The following is a 17087-nucleotide window of genomic DNA, read 5'->3' as shown; positions in this document are numbered from 1 at the left end:
TTCAGTCTTACTAAAACTTAAAATAAAAATAAGCTTGGGATTCGTGGTAACGAAAAGAAGAAGGAAATTTTGTTTGTTGACAACAAGATCACGGATCCCCCTAGCGGAATAAGTTTTATCCTTAAATCTAATATATTAGAAATCAAAACATTTGTGTAGTAAAAATTACTTATTAAACAAATACAATGGATTCAGATTTTTTTTCAATTTTAAAACATAGTTTCATAACTATTCAAGTGTAATTTAATTTATACAATAATGCAAATTTTGTTATCTTTTATTAAAAAAGCGACGGGGCTAATATACACGTTAGTTAAGAACTTTAATTCAAAAAGATTGAGAAAATAATCATTATCATAAAAAACGACGTATATACAAGTGTTAAAAAAATAAAAATGCGAAATAATAGTGACAAAAAAAACACATAAAATAAAGACTTTATTTTTATACCAACTGGTTTAACTAAAAAAGTCCAGTTACCAAAAATGTTACGCATTGTAAGCAATATCACATAAATAAAAAATGTTATTAAATCATATCCTTAAGACTAAACCACTACACATTTTTTACATTTATAAAAGGCAACAAAAAGAAACAATGTTTTTTTTAAGATTTCCTGCTACAAAAAGAAAGCATATTTCGAGCATTCTCTGCGGCAAAGAACACACATCCGTTTAAACGCTCTTCCTCCACGTGAATCTTAAAAAAATCATTTTAAAATTTAGAAAACAAACAAAAAAATTGCTTTAAATTATTTGGTTGCAAAATCAATTGCAAAGATCTAAAAAAAACACCTGACAGATGCAGTCTTGCGTGTATATCTATACCCAGGTAATTATGAGCTTAAACGAAATGCAATATTTCCATTAACTGCATTTTTAAGCTTAGATAAACACAAGTTGATTTGTAAAGTATGACATTCTTGTACATTTTGCGTGAAAACTAATTACCAACCCTGAAGATTTAGTTTGTTTAGGGTCAAATGTTGACAGTTTAAACCGATAAGCCAATTAACTTCAAGTGTATGTTTTAAAACTAAAATTGGGACCAATACAATTATAGTTTCTCTAATTTAAAATTGAAAATTTACCATTTGAAAAAAAAATTAAAAATATTTTGATTTTGAATACAGACTTAAAGCGACGAACTTTACTTTACTGATGAACTATTGGTATTAACCTATTGGCTCTAAAAAACGAATGTTAAATATTAAATTTTGCAATCTTTATATTTTGTATAGTGCAAACAGAAACGTTCAACATAATATTTTGATTGTTGCAAAACAACAAACAAATGATAGTTAATGCAAGATAACAGTGTTTGTATAATCGTTTCAAAATTGCCGTAATGGAATATAAATTCATTACAGGGGCAGGGCATACTTTTAGGCACTTTATGGTTTATACTTGATATAACGAATTTTCTTGTAAAGGTTTAAAATATATATTTTTGATTTGAAAATGACAAATATGACAAAATATGTCTTAAAACTTTTTATATTAAAACTAGTGCATGTTTTTAACGTCAATCAACCTGTAATTGGGCGTCAATACGGCTGTATATTATTAGTTTAGTCATCCTTAATCACCTCTTTAGCTTATAAAATTGTTTGTACAAGTATTAAAGATCGATGTTAATGAGATATGGCATTTTACATCATGGGCTGTTAGGCATAATTTGTAAATCTTTCTACCCACGGGTAAAGCCAAAATAAAAGGTTAAAAATTTTGAAGCCTATTTTAAACCTTAAAAACTAATTAAAACAGAATAAAACAGAAATTATTAAATGCTTAAACTAGTATATACTAAACACAAACAGACTACTTTGTCCGCATTGTATATAATATATATTAATAATGAAATGGTTAAATATTAATATTAACGGCATACTTATGTTGTGGTGGTGTCTTCTGACGTGGCAGTGTGAGCAATATCGTAAAGAGCAAAAAGCTTTGCCTTCCACTTCAGATGTCATAAGACTTAGAGTCACCAGAAATATCAGTAAGACACAAATTGCTGATTTGTCCATTTTACTTCAAGATAACACTGCAGGCTTCTTTAAAATCAAGTTTGTTTTACTTTAACTTAAAAACTTGAGTTTCTCTTTATATATGTTTTAACGATTGACGATGCTATAAAAAGAAAAAAAAATTGTTAATTCCTTTTAAATAAATCGAAACAAAAAAATTCTAAATCGGAAATAGCTTGGAATTTTTCTACTCTAATTCTTCTAAGAAACTCGACTGAAATTTGTTCTGACAAATGTAAAACCAATTGAAAACTTGCCTAATATCACGTATTACGTTGGTTTAATACACATCTACGACCAACTGTGCACGTATGATGAAATCTTTTTAACTGACGTTTTACTTTCAAATTTCGTAACACCAACGGAGAATTTTTAATACACACTTGAATTTACACGTAGCCGGTAGCAGTAGCTGGGTATTACAAAATTACATGCGTTAAACTGAAAATAAATTTAAAGGTATTTCCTAACCTTGTCAAACACGTTTAAACCCGGCCACCTACTATGTTTGCGGTTTAAAAACCAAAAAAACATTTCGTATGCCATGCCGGTTAAAGGCTTTAAAAGGTGATTACCTTTACCAATAACACAGTAATAAGATTGTGATTGATTAACGTAAAGTAAATAATCTCCTTCGCAATACATCTTATTTAGGCAATGACTTTGAAGCTTCTTGAGTTATTGGAACCTTTCAGTTGACATTCAGTAAAAGAGATAAACATAAAGTGTTGTTCGTCTTCTGTTTGCTTCTCAAATTAAACAAGGCGACTTTACGCCAATAATAAACTAAAAGCTAAATAAAAACAATAACTTTAAGCATATTTTATTACGTTGCAAAATCTGTTATTGCGATTTTACTTGTGATATTTTTCATATGTTATCGTCAAAATCGTATAGACTACTGTGAGAACTTTTATCTTGTGTTTTCAATTATGCTTTATATTTGTACTATTTTACAACCGAACCCCAAGCCAAATACAGTGGTTACCACTTGAAAGTGAACTCGGCCGTGTGTTTGTTTTGCATTACAAAGTCGTTTATCAAATACTTCTGCGCCGTCCCTTTGGCTTTGTACTGGTTAGCTGAATATTAGCTGGGAGTGATATCTTACCGCTACTTTTCGGTTTTAATTATCTTGGCAGGTGTACCGCAAAAATGTAATCTTTAACGATCTAAGCGTTAGGGCCTTGCAAAGCTATACTACTAAGCAATAAACAAAAATTTAATTTATTTTTCATATGCACTTTAAAGCCCAAAAATTATAGTTCAAGACGTTAAAAACAAATTTTAAAATTTTGTTTAATATTATCATGTAGAATTTACAACAAAGGCTGTCTTTGATCTTGCAAGTTAACGATGTCGTTGTAACTATTTTTATTGCATAAAAAACAAGGATATCACTGTCAATAACTCTCTGACCTATTTCGCAAACTATGAAACTGAAATTAAAAGCATATTAAAAAGACCACCTTTATATAATACAAGACCTTTCAACTTAAGTTTGGTCAATTACGACTGGACACTAATTTCAATTCTGGTGTGGTCCAGTGAATAACAAATCACTCATTTATTATGTTTAACTGGTAACTTAATTTACTCGGAAAACATTATACGTTTATAATTTTAAACTGAACTTATTACCTTGTCCAATCACAAGTACATATGACATCATTGATTTGTTAAAAACCGTTGAAGTGTCCAAAAATAATTTAAGTTTAAAGGACTATAATTAAGTTTAGGCAAGTCTTAAGCACGCAACTAAATTAGTCCAACTTTAATTTTAATTTTAATAAAAGCTATAAAATTAAAGATGCCTAAAACTTAATTTAAGCTTATCACATCATAAACTTTGGAGTACTAACTTTTTAGAGACGATTTGTCACAAAACTTTATATTTAATTATCCAACAAAAGTTTCAATATGCTGCCTAAATGTATTATAGTTGCTAATCTCTTTCTAAACCTTATTCAGTAAAGTCACGTCTCTCTTGAAATAACATTAAATCCTTTTAATTGTATTTGAAAGAATGCTTGCGGTCAAACCAAACTTTTCGTCCGTTCTAATTAAATTAAAGGCTTATTTTTCAGAGAAAGCTTTTTGCAGAAAACTTTTCTGGTTATTTTACTAAGCATAACAAACATGGCTAGCCCATTATGACACTTCTAAGACATGTTTGAAAATGTTCAAAGAAATTCCAAAAACAAAAAATATTTATACGGAATATAAAATAACAGTTTATCTTTTCTTATGCTTTTATGTTTAGCTGCTCTAAAAGGTAAGTCAAAACATCTGCGGTCCGGTGAGTGGTATTTGCCTGTTTGCGATGTTGCAATCACCATAAACTTATCTCTTATTTATTTGTATATTAACGAATATGGGTAGTTAATTATATGCCAAACTTTGGACGAAATAAGCAAACCCACAGGCGATGTTACGCGGTTTAGTATGCACTCATTGTGGTATTTGATTTGCGCAGATAACTTCTAAACAACAACACAGTCAAAGCATGTAGGGCTAGCTGTAAGCTAACTGATGAAGTTTTACAACTATTTTGATTTTCCCCAGCGACTTTGCGGTGGATGATGAATAGGTTTCCGACTTGATCAACAAGTTTAAGTTTTTAAACAAAATCTTATGACTTTCTGTATGACTGTTTTGCGGGTAAAATGGTAAATCATATTTTTTCGTGCGACAAGATTGACGATAACACGTCAATATCGGGTAGTCCTTTTATGGCAAATGTGAAACTGGTTTAATGTTTAGCGATTTTTGAATAAAAAAACGCATTACTGATTATGGTGAACTTAAATATTTATGGTTTAAGCTATTTTTAACTTTTTTCTTTATTGGCATACACTGTGCATTATTTACAAAATGGTGATTTTTTAAATATACTTCTTTGTTTTTAAGATACCAAATAACATTTTTCTGAATATAAAACTCAAGCAGCGACCGCTTATTACTAAACTGACGCAGACTATGCATAACAGCACTTTTAAACTTGAAACCTTAGCGTTTCGGTGTCCCTATTATTACATTCCACAAATTACGAAAGTGCTTCGAGGAACTAGGAATCACGTTGTTTTTACCACGAAAAATCGCTTTTTCTTCAGAATTTCTCGTTTTTTATGCTTTTTGAATAGAATCTTAGTGATTAATTACTAGCGGTCGGTAACACAGAAAATAGATTTATGTTTGGAAATCCTACCACCTGTTTACTGCTCCAAATATGTCACTGATTCAAACGTTTTTTTTGTGATATTAGAAAAATGTTGCGTCTGGTGTGAACGAGTATTATCGAAGAAAAAATCGCTGATAATATCATAAAATTATAATGTTCAACAAAAATGACTAAATTAAATACAATTTTTATATATTTTTAACTTTTTACTACGCAGATTCCGCTATTAAATTGTCTCGACTTCTTGTAACGTAATAAAATTGGAATTTCTTATATTTTATAGTACTTTTTATTTTATAGTACTTTTTAAAGAAATAAAATAAAAAATTGTGTTTTATTAACCTGATGACATTTAACATGAACTGTTTAAAGATTAGATAGAAAACTTATTATAAGTTTAAAAACAACTAAAGAAAGTAATTAAGTAGATAGATGGTTGATAATTTTAACAGCTGAGGCTAGGTGATTGATTATATTGGATATTTACTAAACCATGTGCAAAGTACAGTTAAGAAATTAAGAAAAACAACTAATCAACATTCTATAACTTCCGAGAAACTAAGGTTGCTGTTTAAAATTAAATAGGGTTTAATAGATCATGTGTCTCTTGTTTAAACTTCAAAAAGGGTTAAAAGCATGTACTTATACACAATGTATATTGATTTAGGATAACATTTCGTCGTTTAGATCGACATATTTGTAATCAAGCATGACTATGCAAATACAAAAGTTGATGTATTGGCTTAAATTCTGAGGCATCTTTTGGTTTTTTTAACAATCAAACAGGATTCCAAAATTACTTTAAAGGTGTTGACAGGTTAAACAAAAATCGATATAAGAAAATAGCTGAACAAATACATTGCGGAATATACGATTTTAAAGGCTTAACTAATTTAGGCCACTAGTTTGTTTTCAGCTATACAATTTTTTTTCACATTTTAAGTGCTAAGGTTTTCGTATTGATATATATACACACACTAGTTTAAACCTTCATTACAATAAGTCTAAATCTATTAATCTAAGGATGATAGCTTCACCACAAGTTTTGACTCATAAGACAACTACCACACACAGTAATAAACAAACAAGGTCATAGCCTATACGACATGTTTACTCAAATTCAATTAACAGGATTTTTGAAAAACCACAACAGCTATCGTATGTAATGATATTTTGATAAAATTAGAACTTTATTTACATTGATCACAGCTGCATTGCGATGTATTACACCAAGATATATCAAACAATTTTGAAAGTTAGTATAGGTTTAAGATATGAGTTACATAATCGAAATTTTTTAAAGATAACCAAATCTTAATTTCAAAAAAATTATTCCACGTAAGGTTGTTAAAAGTATTTTGCCAATAGCAACATGTTTATATACAAACGACCGATTTGCCTTTCATTCTTACTATTTTTTTGAAATTTTTTACTATATTTTTAAAATGGTATACAAATATACCAAATCGTTATTTTTTTAGTCCATATCTCCTTAAAGGAATAGGTTTTTGATTTTTTTATCGGGTAAGGATGGGCTAATGGACAATTGTGTGGCATGGGTGCTGGTCGAACCCGGAACCCCCTCGACTTGTAGTCCGACGACATGACCGCTATACCAGGGTCGACTGAAAATGAGGGAATGGTAATTGAAGGAACGGAAAATGAAGGAACGGAAAATGAAGAAACCGAAAAATGAAGGAACGGAAAATAAAGGAACCGGAAAATGAAGGAACGGAAAATGAAGGAACCGGAAAATGAAGGAACGGAAAATGAAGGAACGGAAATTGAAGGAAAGTGAAAAAAGGAGTAGCGGAATCCTAAAAAAATAAAACGCGGAAATACCGTTGACTGTTTATTTAGGTTTACTATCATTTATTCGAGAACAGATAAGCGATAATGAGTTAACTTTTATTACCCCAGCATACTCTAACCCTCTTCTATAAAATGCCCGTTTATTTCTAAAATGATATTGACTTCGCGTTTTATTTTTTTAGGATTCCGCCTCTCCTTTTTTCACTTTCCTTCATTTTCCGGTTTCTTTATTTTCCGTTTCTTCATTTTCCGGTTCCTTGATTTTCCGTTCCTTCATTTTCCGTTCCTTCATTTTCCGGTTCCTTCATGTTCCGTTCCTTCATTTTCCGTTTCTTCATTTTCCATTCCCTCAAATTCCGCGTCCCCCTATACCACACCAAACGTAAAGTTAGACATTCTGAAAATAGCTTAATTGCAACATCTAGTGGATATTAAAACAACCTAAAATACTAATTCAGTCAATACACTGTAAAACTATAGACTTATACAAATTAGTTTTGCTTTTGCATTACTATACATTAAAAATATGAAATGTTGCAATTATTATAAAAATATTAAGGTAACCGCATTGTTACCTAAATAGAACTCCGTCCTATTTCCTTTAACTTATCAGGAAACTTCTTTCTATTATGCTTATAGCTTTGATAACATCCTTTTCCTGGATGGGTTTCATAATAACCAGTACAGCGTAAGCGTTAAATTCTAAACCTTATTTGGCTTTGCGTGCTTCGCATATGGGGCTAATAAAAAGTACTTAATTACCGCTTATTTGATTTTATTGAAGGCAGAACCAGGTTTTACTTATAGTAGTAAAATAGTGAATAGTGTAGGTAATAATTAATATGGTAAAAATGATTTTAAATTTGCTTAAATTAATGATTTCTACATTTTTTAATGTAGTTTTTAAGGTTTACGTTGTATAATGATAAAATGGATTCTCGCTTTTGGCTTTCTTTTATTGATGACGTACGTGAAAGCTGATTACGTCAGTGATCTAGATTACGACGCAGAAGTCGAAGATGATGAATATATTAGCCCGAGTTTGGTAAGTTGACTTCTTGTATAAACTACAATAAAAAAAATAATGATTACACATTTATAAGAAAAACTTTGATGTTATAAAACTTCCAAAGGTTTGTTTTAATTAGCTTTAAGTAGCAATGAGGAGATGATATAAAAGTCTTTTCAACATTACACCAATACTTATTGGTAATAACCTACTCTATAAGTAAGGATATCGATGTTTTAGTAGGCGTTTAGAAACAACAATTTAACTATTTTTATGTTTCCGGGACTCACTATACCTTTGCACTCTGTTTTAACCAAAAAACATAACGGTTTTTAAAATGCCAACAATGTTTGCAATACTTTCTTATGTATTTTAAGCAACAAGAAATGGACTCCGCTTTCGATTCTGAAGACGATCTCCAACTTGAACTTGACCAGTTGCTAGCTGACAAAGCTTTTTACAGCGAAAACATCGAAAACACATACGGTTTCGACGAAACTAGCTTGCTAGAGACAGCTTTTAATAACAATGAGGATAACTTTCAAGAAACAAACCAAGAAAAGGCAAATTCTGTAGCTACAAAGTATAATTTCCTAACTGAAACCAAAGAATTGAGCGTTAAAAAGAGAGACATTCGGCTAAACAATCTAGTTGAGAGAATTTTTATTTTGCTTCAAAGCAAAGAAGAAAAACCACGTTATGCAATACTAAGAACAAAGCAAGCAAGTTAGTACAATGCTTTTAAAGTGTAAGAAACTAAAAAAACTACGTAACCTGTTAAAAACACCACTTAATATTTAAGATTTAAATTATATTTTTAGGTTATTATGTGTTTTGTTTGTAGGTAAAACAATTAAACTTCAGTTTTTAGTTGACATTTATCATTTAGAAAATCGAACACCTATCTCATGCAGCAAATTTGTTGGACCTTCTAATGCTGAACATCATTGCAGAGTTATTTCAACTTTTCTTGGTTCAATAAGTTTATGCCACAGTACTTGCAAACAAGGTTTTAGGTAAATTGGTACATCTTTTGACTGTTTTCAATCATACAATAATTTACCAAGTTTTAACTAAATTTTTGGGTACTGAATTAAGTACATTTAACAAAACTTTATTTAGCTATTTGAAAGAAACTCCTAAATACGAACTTTGTGGGAAGGCAACCAAGTTTCGATGGACTTATCAATTAAGAGGCCTAAATCGAGCTGTGGAAAGATGTATCACGGAAACAACAGGTAATAAAGGGATATAGTTATAAGAAAGTAAAAATACATAGAGTTATTAAAGGTATTAGTTTACATTTAAGTAATGTGCAGTTTGGACATCAATTGTTATGTATGTTAGATTTTGTTGGTAAAATATGGAAACGCGACACCGGTCAAGATTCCGTTTCAAATGGAGAAAACACAATCACAGCTGAATCAGCACCAACTACAACAACAAGGCCTACAACAACGCTTAGTAACTTAACTACAACTTCTAGTTCAACTGACCCAACAACAACAAGAACAACACCTATGGAGACAAAGCCAACCAGTACAAGTACAACAACAGTCATACCAGTTGAAAACATAACCCGTTCAACAGCACCAACAACAGCAGTTATACCAACGAAAATATGCACAACCTCGCAATGTACAGCTTCAGGTAAGAGTGATTTAGCATTTTAATACACTTAGTTTGATTCTTTAAACTTTATGCACCAATTTTATTTAGATATAAATAAAAAATAAGGTAAAACTAAACCGCTTGTTTTCAGCTGCTTACTACATGAACAAACTCGATTTTACGGTAAAGCCTTGCGACAACTTTTTTGATTATGCTTGCGGTAGATGGATAAAAGAAACACCTATTCCTAAAAATGAAAACAAATACCAAACTTACACCGTTATTAGAGATCGAGTTGATACAAATATAGCAAGTAAGCATTTGATTGTATTGCTAAGTTAAACTACACAGCTTGAAAAAAACGATATTTGTTTTGTTTATTTGTTTACATTTCATATTCAAGCATGTTAAAAAGTTATGTTAAGTCTTTATATATTTTAATTAGCTGTTAACAAGACATTAGGAAATTTTATATTATGTTAATTGCTATTTTATAATTGTTTTTAATGGGGGTCATGTGAATCCACATAGAGATCACAGTAAAATCAAGTTAATGGGCTTACATAACTATCGTATGTCGTATTCATTATTTATCACAGCGTACTGTGGAATAACTTGATAAAATATAGTAGGGTATATCGAGATTTTAAACAAACTAAGTAGACCTAGTAAATGGTATACGTTGGTTTGATCATTAAAAATAGTGTTATATTAGAATTTTAAAAGAAAAAAAGTTACCAACAAGATACAATATAAATTGAAATGGAAATTGATAGCACAACCGCGCTTGCAAATTCTAGTAACGCTGATATAACTACAAATATCTCAACAAGCGTGGAGTCGTCTGTTTTTTTGCATCATCCAGTCGTCGTACTTGTTTTAAGCTTATCCTCACTTATTGCTGTTTATTTGGTAACAACATCAACTTGGTATCACTATTACTTCTCAAGCGATAAACTAAAAATAACTAACAGGCTTTGCCTAGCAACTGTGTACTTGCAGTTTATAAGCTGTCTTTGGATATGGATCGATCTTTACACAAATGCATTTTTTTACGTATGTGTATTTAACACGTTTGTTATAATGTTTTTTGCTGTCGGAACACAGGGATTTATATACGTTATTCTATGGATGCGACAACAATCTTTTGCAAACAGACCTGCGCTTAACTACCTTTCTCAGACTAGAGCTAAAGTCCTAAGCTATGTGATATTAATTGGTATTGTAGTAGACCCTCTTGTGCAAATATCGGTCCAGTCTTCGGTGCGGCTGATTGCCAACACCCCGTGTCATTTACCCACTCCCCAATCTTCAATTAACGTGATACTTTTGCCTATGATGGTGTTCTATTTACTTAACGTTATATTCCAAATTCTTCTTGTTTTAATGATTCTGTTTCCCATCTTAAAGCATATAAAAACAAATGGAACTGGATCTACTAATACGCTTGATGACGTAGTGAAACGTCTAAGTATCAGTGCTGTAATCTGCGTCGTTACCGACCTATTATTTCTGATTAGTATCGTTGCAATTAGAATTCAAAATCTTACCCCGGCTTCTAGTTCGCTAAGTGTGGGCATTAATATCGTTGCTCTGATGTACTCCTTTGTTGATTTCCGAACAAGACTTTTTCCGTATATTAAACAAAAATCTGATGTTAGTGCAACTACAGGAGCACCAACGACACAAATCGAAAACATGGAATCAAATTAATTAATGTTTACAATATTGTGTGTATCTTAGTGTAGACTAGTTAAAAACAGTTTAATTTTTTTTCTGGGTTTGGTGACCATGCCATAATGTACTATAAAATCTTTGTATAAACATTATTACTTTTGGCATGTTTTAAATCATTAAATCGATTTTGTTATTTTTTCCCGTCGCATTGTTGTAATATTAATTGTATATCGTATTTAAAAAAAAAAAAAAAAAAAAAAAAATTGTCCGCCGTACGGGTTATATTTTAATTGTCGTTATGTGGTCGCAAATACCAGTTGCTTGCGATAGTTTACCAGCCATCACAAAAGACAGTTTAATTTTTTGTTGGCCTATAAAATTAGACATACATACATATACATATCTAATTTTCTGCTTATTACGTTTTTATTACACAAATGTTTATTATTTTTTGTTTAATGTATATTTTATATTACCTTTAGTAGATGAGTTGTTTTTTTTGTTTATAAAATGTAATTTGCTTTGAAGGTTTAAATTTTTCTTTTATTATTAATGAATTTTATCGGTAAAATTAATTACGTTTCTTTTAAATATTTAAATAATTTGAATGTGATCTTCAGATTTGCTTGCCAAACCAATTAAACGATCAGAGGGAAGCGCAGTTGCAAAAACCAAAATTTCATACAGATCGTGCATCAACACAGGTAAATTTTAACACGTACTATTGCTAAAGTGGCTAGATTGATAAAAAAAATGTCTATACTATAACTTTTATTAGTTAAGCCTAAAGACATGCCATTAGTCTTTTAGGCTATTGTAAATGCACATTTTTTTAGATTTAATTAATGAACTTGATGGCAAGCCACTACTAGACTTTCTTACTGGGTATCTTACTTGGCCTATTATAAATGATGATTGGGAACCAACTAGTTTTGATTTTGAAACGACACTTGCTATATTACGGGGCAAATATAACAACCAAATTATCACAAAAGTTGAAGTTCATCCCACCAATGGCATCCATGTTCTCCAGGTAAAAACGATTAATTAGTTGCTAGAAAAATAAATTGATTTTTTTTTGGGAAATTTTTTTACAGTTATTCTCTTACAAATTTTGTTTAAATCTTTCCCTATTTAAAACATATACATACTTCTCACAGTTTTAAGTTTAAAAACAGCAAGTCGCCAAAAAGTAAACAAAATAATTTAAAAATGTTTTTTTTTAGACATGGAAAGGTAAAATGGCTCTACCCTATTCCTATTATTTCGAACGGAAGCATGAATATGTAAGCAAATTAATACGTTAAATTATAAATATATTAAATTATATATTCACATCCATTGACATTAACAGAAACTGGACGCGTACTATGACCTAATGTACGACATCGCAATGATGTTAGGTGCAGATCAGAATACAGCCTATTACGATGTTTTGGATGTTAGAAAACTGGAAAAAGAAATTGCGCGCCACAAACTGGGAGATTTTGATTTCTTTAATGTGATGACCATTGACAGTATGATGAAACAACTACCCGGGGTATTTTATTTAAATACATAAATTTAAACTAAATTGTTTAACTTTTTCATAAAAAAAATTCACATTTTTCGTTTTAATAAAAAAAATGTAAAATTCTGTAGATAAACTGGCTGAAGTTATTTAAGACCATGATTCAAACACATCCAATCAATGGATTTACTTCACTAGAGGTGTGGAATAAAGAATATCTTATGAATTTTATCAATATCCTACAGAGAACTGATCCAAGGTAAAATATAAAGTTTTAACAAGATTTGTCTGCCCAACTAACTTAGAAACTTACTTAGATCATTTTTTCAATATCAAACATTTTTGATTTATAAAATTCTAAATTTATCTAACTTTTAGAACGATGCAGAACTACATGGTTTGGAGAATAGTAAAGCATCGTGTGCGAAACCTCAGCAAACGTTTCGAGTTAAGATATCTGCAATATCAAAAAGTGTTAAACGGTAAAAGAGCTTTATCATCGAGAATGACCAAATGTGCACGTACTCTTACTTTCGAAATGGTATCTCCAGTTAGTTATCTTTTTATCGACAAATATTTTTCGAAATCAAAGAAAAAGGCAGTAAGTTAAATTTTATTTTGAAAGATCAAGTAGTCAAGATCAATAACATAAGTAGAATGATGTGTTTTTCTGTTTTTTAAATGCAGGCACTTACAAGTAAAAATCTACATACCTTAAACCAATAAAATTATAACTTTATTTTTATTTTTTTAGGCGCTGAATTTGTTTCACTTTATCCGAAAAGGTTTTCTTCACCTTCTAAACACAGAAGTGACTTGGATGGACGAGCAAACGAGAGCCTATGCTAGGAAGAAGGCGTTGGCCGTCACTCCTCATATTGGCTACAACCCGAAATTGTTCAAAAATTTAACACTTATTGACCACAATTACAAAAAAGTGCATTTCTGCTTGTTTATAAATTTAATTTGGCTTTAAAGTTGCCTGTTTTAAATTTTAGGTTGCATATTTTACAATATCATACAAAATATCACACCTAACTATATTTTTAACAATTACAATTTACAAATAAGATTCCCACAAGACTTAAGCTAAAAATAAACCTGTTTGAAGGCTGTTAAAATTTACAAATAATAATCAATAACCTATTTCTGCATTATTCAGCTAAAAGTTGATGTCAACGACTATTTTGGCAATATTTTACGGACGTTGACACTCATATCTCAAAACAAGTTTAAAGTGCTGGGAGTTTTTTATAATATATCGGAGGTTCCGTTTACAGCAAGACCAACAATGGTGAACGCGTTCTACAACCCGTCAAAGAATACAATAAGTAAGAAAATACATAGGCAATTATGAAATATTTCGTTTCGCAATAATCATGGCACTAATATATTAAATTGAAAATCGTTGTTTAGCCCTTCCAGCTGGCGAAATGCAATATCCATTCTATTGGGGACATGATTTTCCAAGGTAATCTTCAAATATCAAATCATAGCCAAATCATATGTCTCACTACACTTTATTTGTTTAATTATTTATGCTATTTCGCATAGGAGTTTTCAGTTCGGTGGAATTGGAACTATATTAGGCCACGAACTTACGCATGGTTTTGACGATCGAGGCAGATTTTATGATGTCAAGGGGCAACGAAATAACTGGTGGACGCCGTCTTCTGTTAAACAGTTTAACAACCGAGCACAATGCATGAAAAGGCAGTACAGCAATTATTACATCAAAGAAGCGGGAGAAGACGTAAGTAGTACTGATCTATATTTAAAAATGTTGTTTAACATTGTATGCTGTTTTTAGATGAGCGGAAAAAGCACTTTGTCGGAGAATATAGCGGATAACGGCGGAATTAGAGAAGCCTATATGGTGAATAAATATATCTTGCCACTAGTGGGCCTTAATGAGTTATATTTTTAGGTTTTTCAGATTTACAAGTAAAGGATAACTTTAAAACACTTCTTGTTAATCTCTTTTTACAGGGTTACAAATTCTGGCTACAAGCTCATAACATAAGCGGAGAAGAACTGGAACCTTCTACTGGTTTAACCAACGATCAAATGTTTTTTGTTGGATTTGCAAACGTAAGTATACAGACATAATATAATACACTTAGACAAAATAAACTCTGTTTAATTTGATGTGTTAGTTTAAAACAAGTCAATCATTCACGGTTGTTGTCATTAAGTTGAACTTGAAAAAAATAACAAAGCCCTAATTCATAGGAGTAGCTTAAAAACAAGCCTTAACATTTTTTTTAACGAAATGTCTATTAGAGCCTCAATGAACAGGTTTTAAGCCAGATGGGTAGTCTAATCCGCTATTGTGGGTTTTGTTTTTGCGTTTAAAAGTCCCTTAATGATTGCGGTAAACTAAATGTATTGAGTCTTGCACGAAATGCACCTGGCATGCGGTTTGTGAAAAACTAAACAAATCATTAGGATTATAGTTAGGTTTAGTTCAACATTACTTTAACCTTACTTTGTTTATAGACTTATAGAATTAACTAACTTTACATTGATAAAACCGCATGATAGAATACGAATATTTTGACATTATAGGTTATTATAAAATTTATCTGTCTTCCTGTTTAGATTCGGTGCGCAAAATACACCAAGAAGGGGGCACTTTACGAAGTAGGTAATGACGTGCACACCGTCGGTCGATACAGGTCAGTTATTTGACATTTACATCAAAGCACAATTTGCGACTTAAAATCTGTTGACAAAAAATTGTCTTACAGATAAAAACAAATTTTTGGATGTTTACAAACCTACAAGATTTTTTAAGTCTAATTTTTCTTGTAAATTTTGTCTATATTTTATATAACTGAAAACAAGTCATAAAATATTTAAAAAAAATATATCAAAAATTTTGTTTTTAGGGTAATTGGGTCTCTCCAAAATTTTGACGAGTTTTCCAAAGCATTTCAATGTCCAGTTGGTTCTTACATGAACCCAAAGAAAAAATGTGTTATTTGGTGACGTCACTTGCAAGTGTAATAACTATATTTTATATCTATTATAAGGGGCAGTTGCAATATGTAATATACTTGTCATATTGTTTTACTTAAGCAATATATTTATGTAATTTAGTAAAACGTTGTAAATATACGTGCAAATGTAAATTTTTTTTTCAAATTTATTTAAATCTGCGATTTCAATTTTTATTTTAAATTTAGAACTAAAATGTTTTCATCAAACTCTGTAATTTTCATGAAATTATTATTGTAAAGATTTTTAAGTGTTTTTGTTGCAATACATAGAAGAATTTTTTTGTGTTGTCAGTAAAAGAAAAAAAAATGTGTGTCTTATTATTTTAAATTTAAAGAAAAATGTAAATCAAACAACGAAATGTGCGGTCTAGGCTATTAAATAAATATCATTTTATTACAGTACTAAAACAGGCCACCGTGAAAATTTTTTAATCATTTTTAGCAAATGTCAACATCCGAATAATTTTTTCCTTTGATTTTAACGATTCTTGCTTTTTATTGAAACTTCAATGTTAAAGAAGCAATGTGTGGTCTTTTAACGATGGAACATTGCCCTTGAAACTTTGTCGAGGATTTATGACGTTGTTAAACTTCACCACAATGACGTATTACTTGTTATTTTGAGATTTTATTAAGACAGATCTGATCGGCAAGCGGATATTCGAAAACCCGTAAAAATAAGGGAGGGAATGCGATGGAATAGCACAAGACTTTTGGATAAGACTTTAAATTTGTTTTGCCTAATCGAGCGATCCCTAAGTCGCGAACCTTCTTAAGAAGGCGTTTATGGCTTGCCAGGAGAGGCAGATTATATTACTTCACGCAAGTCTTTCGCATCACTTCAAAACGATGCATCATGTTTTTATAAACAAGTCGGCATTTTTACAAATTGGCCGTGAAACAAATAGTGAGATCGATACACTGCTTAAAAAGCGCCGACTTGACAGCCTTATTTGCCTGGGAAAATATCTCGTACCGGAATACAATCCTATAATTCGGATTGTAATTAGTCTTGTAAAGTGTAAATCAACATGCCACTTTTACTTAGTGAGCAGTTAGATAATATTACACCTTGCTCTAACCATATAACACGTTATATTGGATTTAAGTAAGGTGCTGCATATAAATTGCGTCCCTCTTAATACATAGCCTAACATAAAGGCTACTGAAAAATTGGTAAGGTCAGTGAAACATACCAAAATTGTTTGTTGGCTACTTCTTACATAGATACGCATACAACTTTTACGTGCATCTAA

At 30.7% G+C, this 17087-nt stretch overlaps 2 protein-coding genes and 1 long non-coding RNA gene across 3 annotated transcripts in view; 1 reads left to right on the top strand and 2 right to left on the bottom strand.

The window, feature by feature from the left end:
• LOC145746363 (SMAD family member 5-like) overlaps window positions 1-17087 on the bottom strand; it is a 65405-nt gene that overhangs the window by 44446 nt on the left and 3872 nt on the right. The window lies entirely within an intron of this gene.
• LOC145759842 (uncharacterized) lies at window positions 260-3981 on the bottom strand. The gene is made up of 2 exons (XR_014286543.1): window positions 1891-3981; window positions 260-699 (listed from the first exon to the last, which is right to left on the bottom strand). It is a non-coding gene; the product is annotated as an uncharacterized LOC145759842 (long non-coding RNA).
• On the top strand, window positions 7927-16128 carry LOC145746311 (phosphate-regulating neutral endopeptidase PHEX-like). The gene is made up of 20 exons (XM_082564572.1): window positions 7927-8067; window positions 8409-8757; window positions 8921-9047; window positions 9154-9269; window positions 9379-9681; window positions 9794-9955; window positions 11940-12023; window positions 12156-12352; window positions 12546-12605; window positions 12674-12859; window positions 12961-13088; window positions 13208-13430; window positions 13584-13766; window positions 13992-14160; window positions 14246-14300; window positions 14384-14582; window positions 14640-14705; window positions 14819-14920; window positions 15431-15507; window positions 15721-16128. Exons 1-20 carry the CDS (start codon window positions 7945-7947, stop codon window positions 15818-15820), a joined length of 3009 nt encoding a protein of 1002 aa, XP_082420698.1. The 5' UTR covers window positions 7927-7944; the 3' UTR covers window positions 15821-16128.

The sequence above is a fragment of the Corella eumyota genome, chromosome 1, assembly GCF_963082875.1.
Source record: "Corella eumyota chromosome 1, kaCorEumy4.1, whole genome shotgun sequence".
NCBI lineage: Eukaryota > Metazoa > Chordata > Ascidiacea > Phlebobranchia > Corellidae > Corella > Corella eumyota.
This window is presented reverse-complemented; position numbering and strand designations above follow the sequence as displayed.

Excerpts from the sequence above, each read along its gene's own strand:
- LOC145746311 (XM_082564572.1), top strand. The coding sequence starts at position 7,945 with ATGATAAAATGGATTCTCGCTTTTGGCTTTCTTTTATTGATGACGTAC. Across the intron at positions 9,682-9,793 it reads CTCGCAATGTACAGCTTCAG|CTGCTTACTACATGAACAAA; the intron begins GTAAGAGTGATT and ends GCTTGTTTTCAG. Across the intron at positions 12,860-12,960 it reads TGATGAAACAACTACCCGGG|ATAAACTGGCTGAAGTTATT; the intron begins GTATTTTATTTA and ends AAAATTCTGTAG.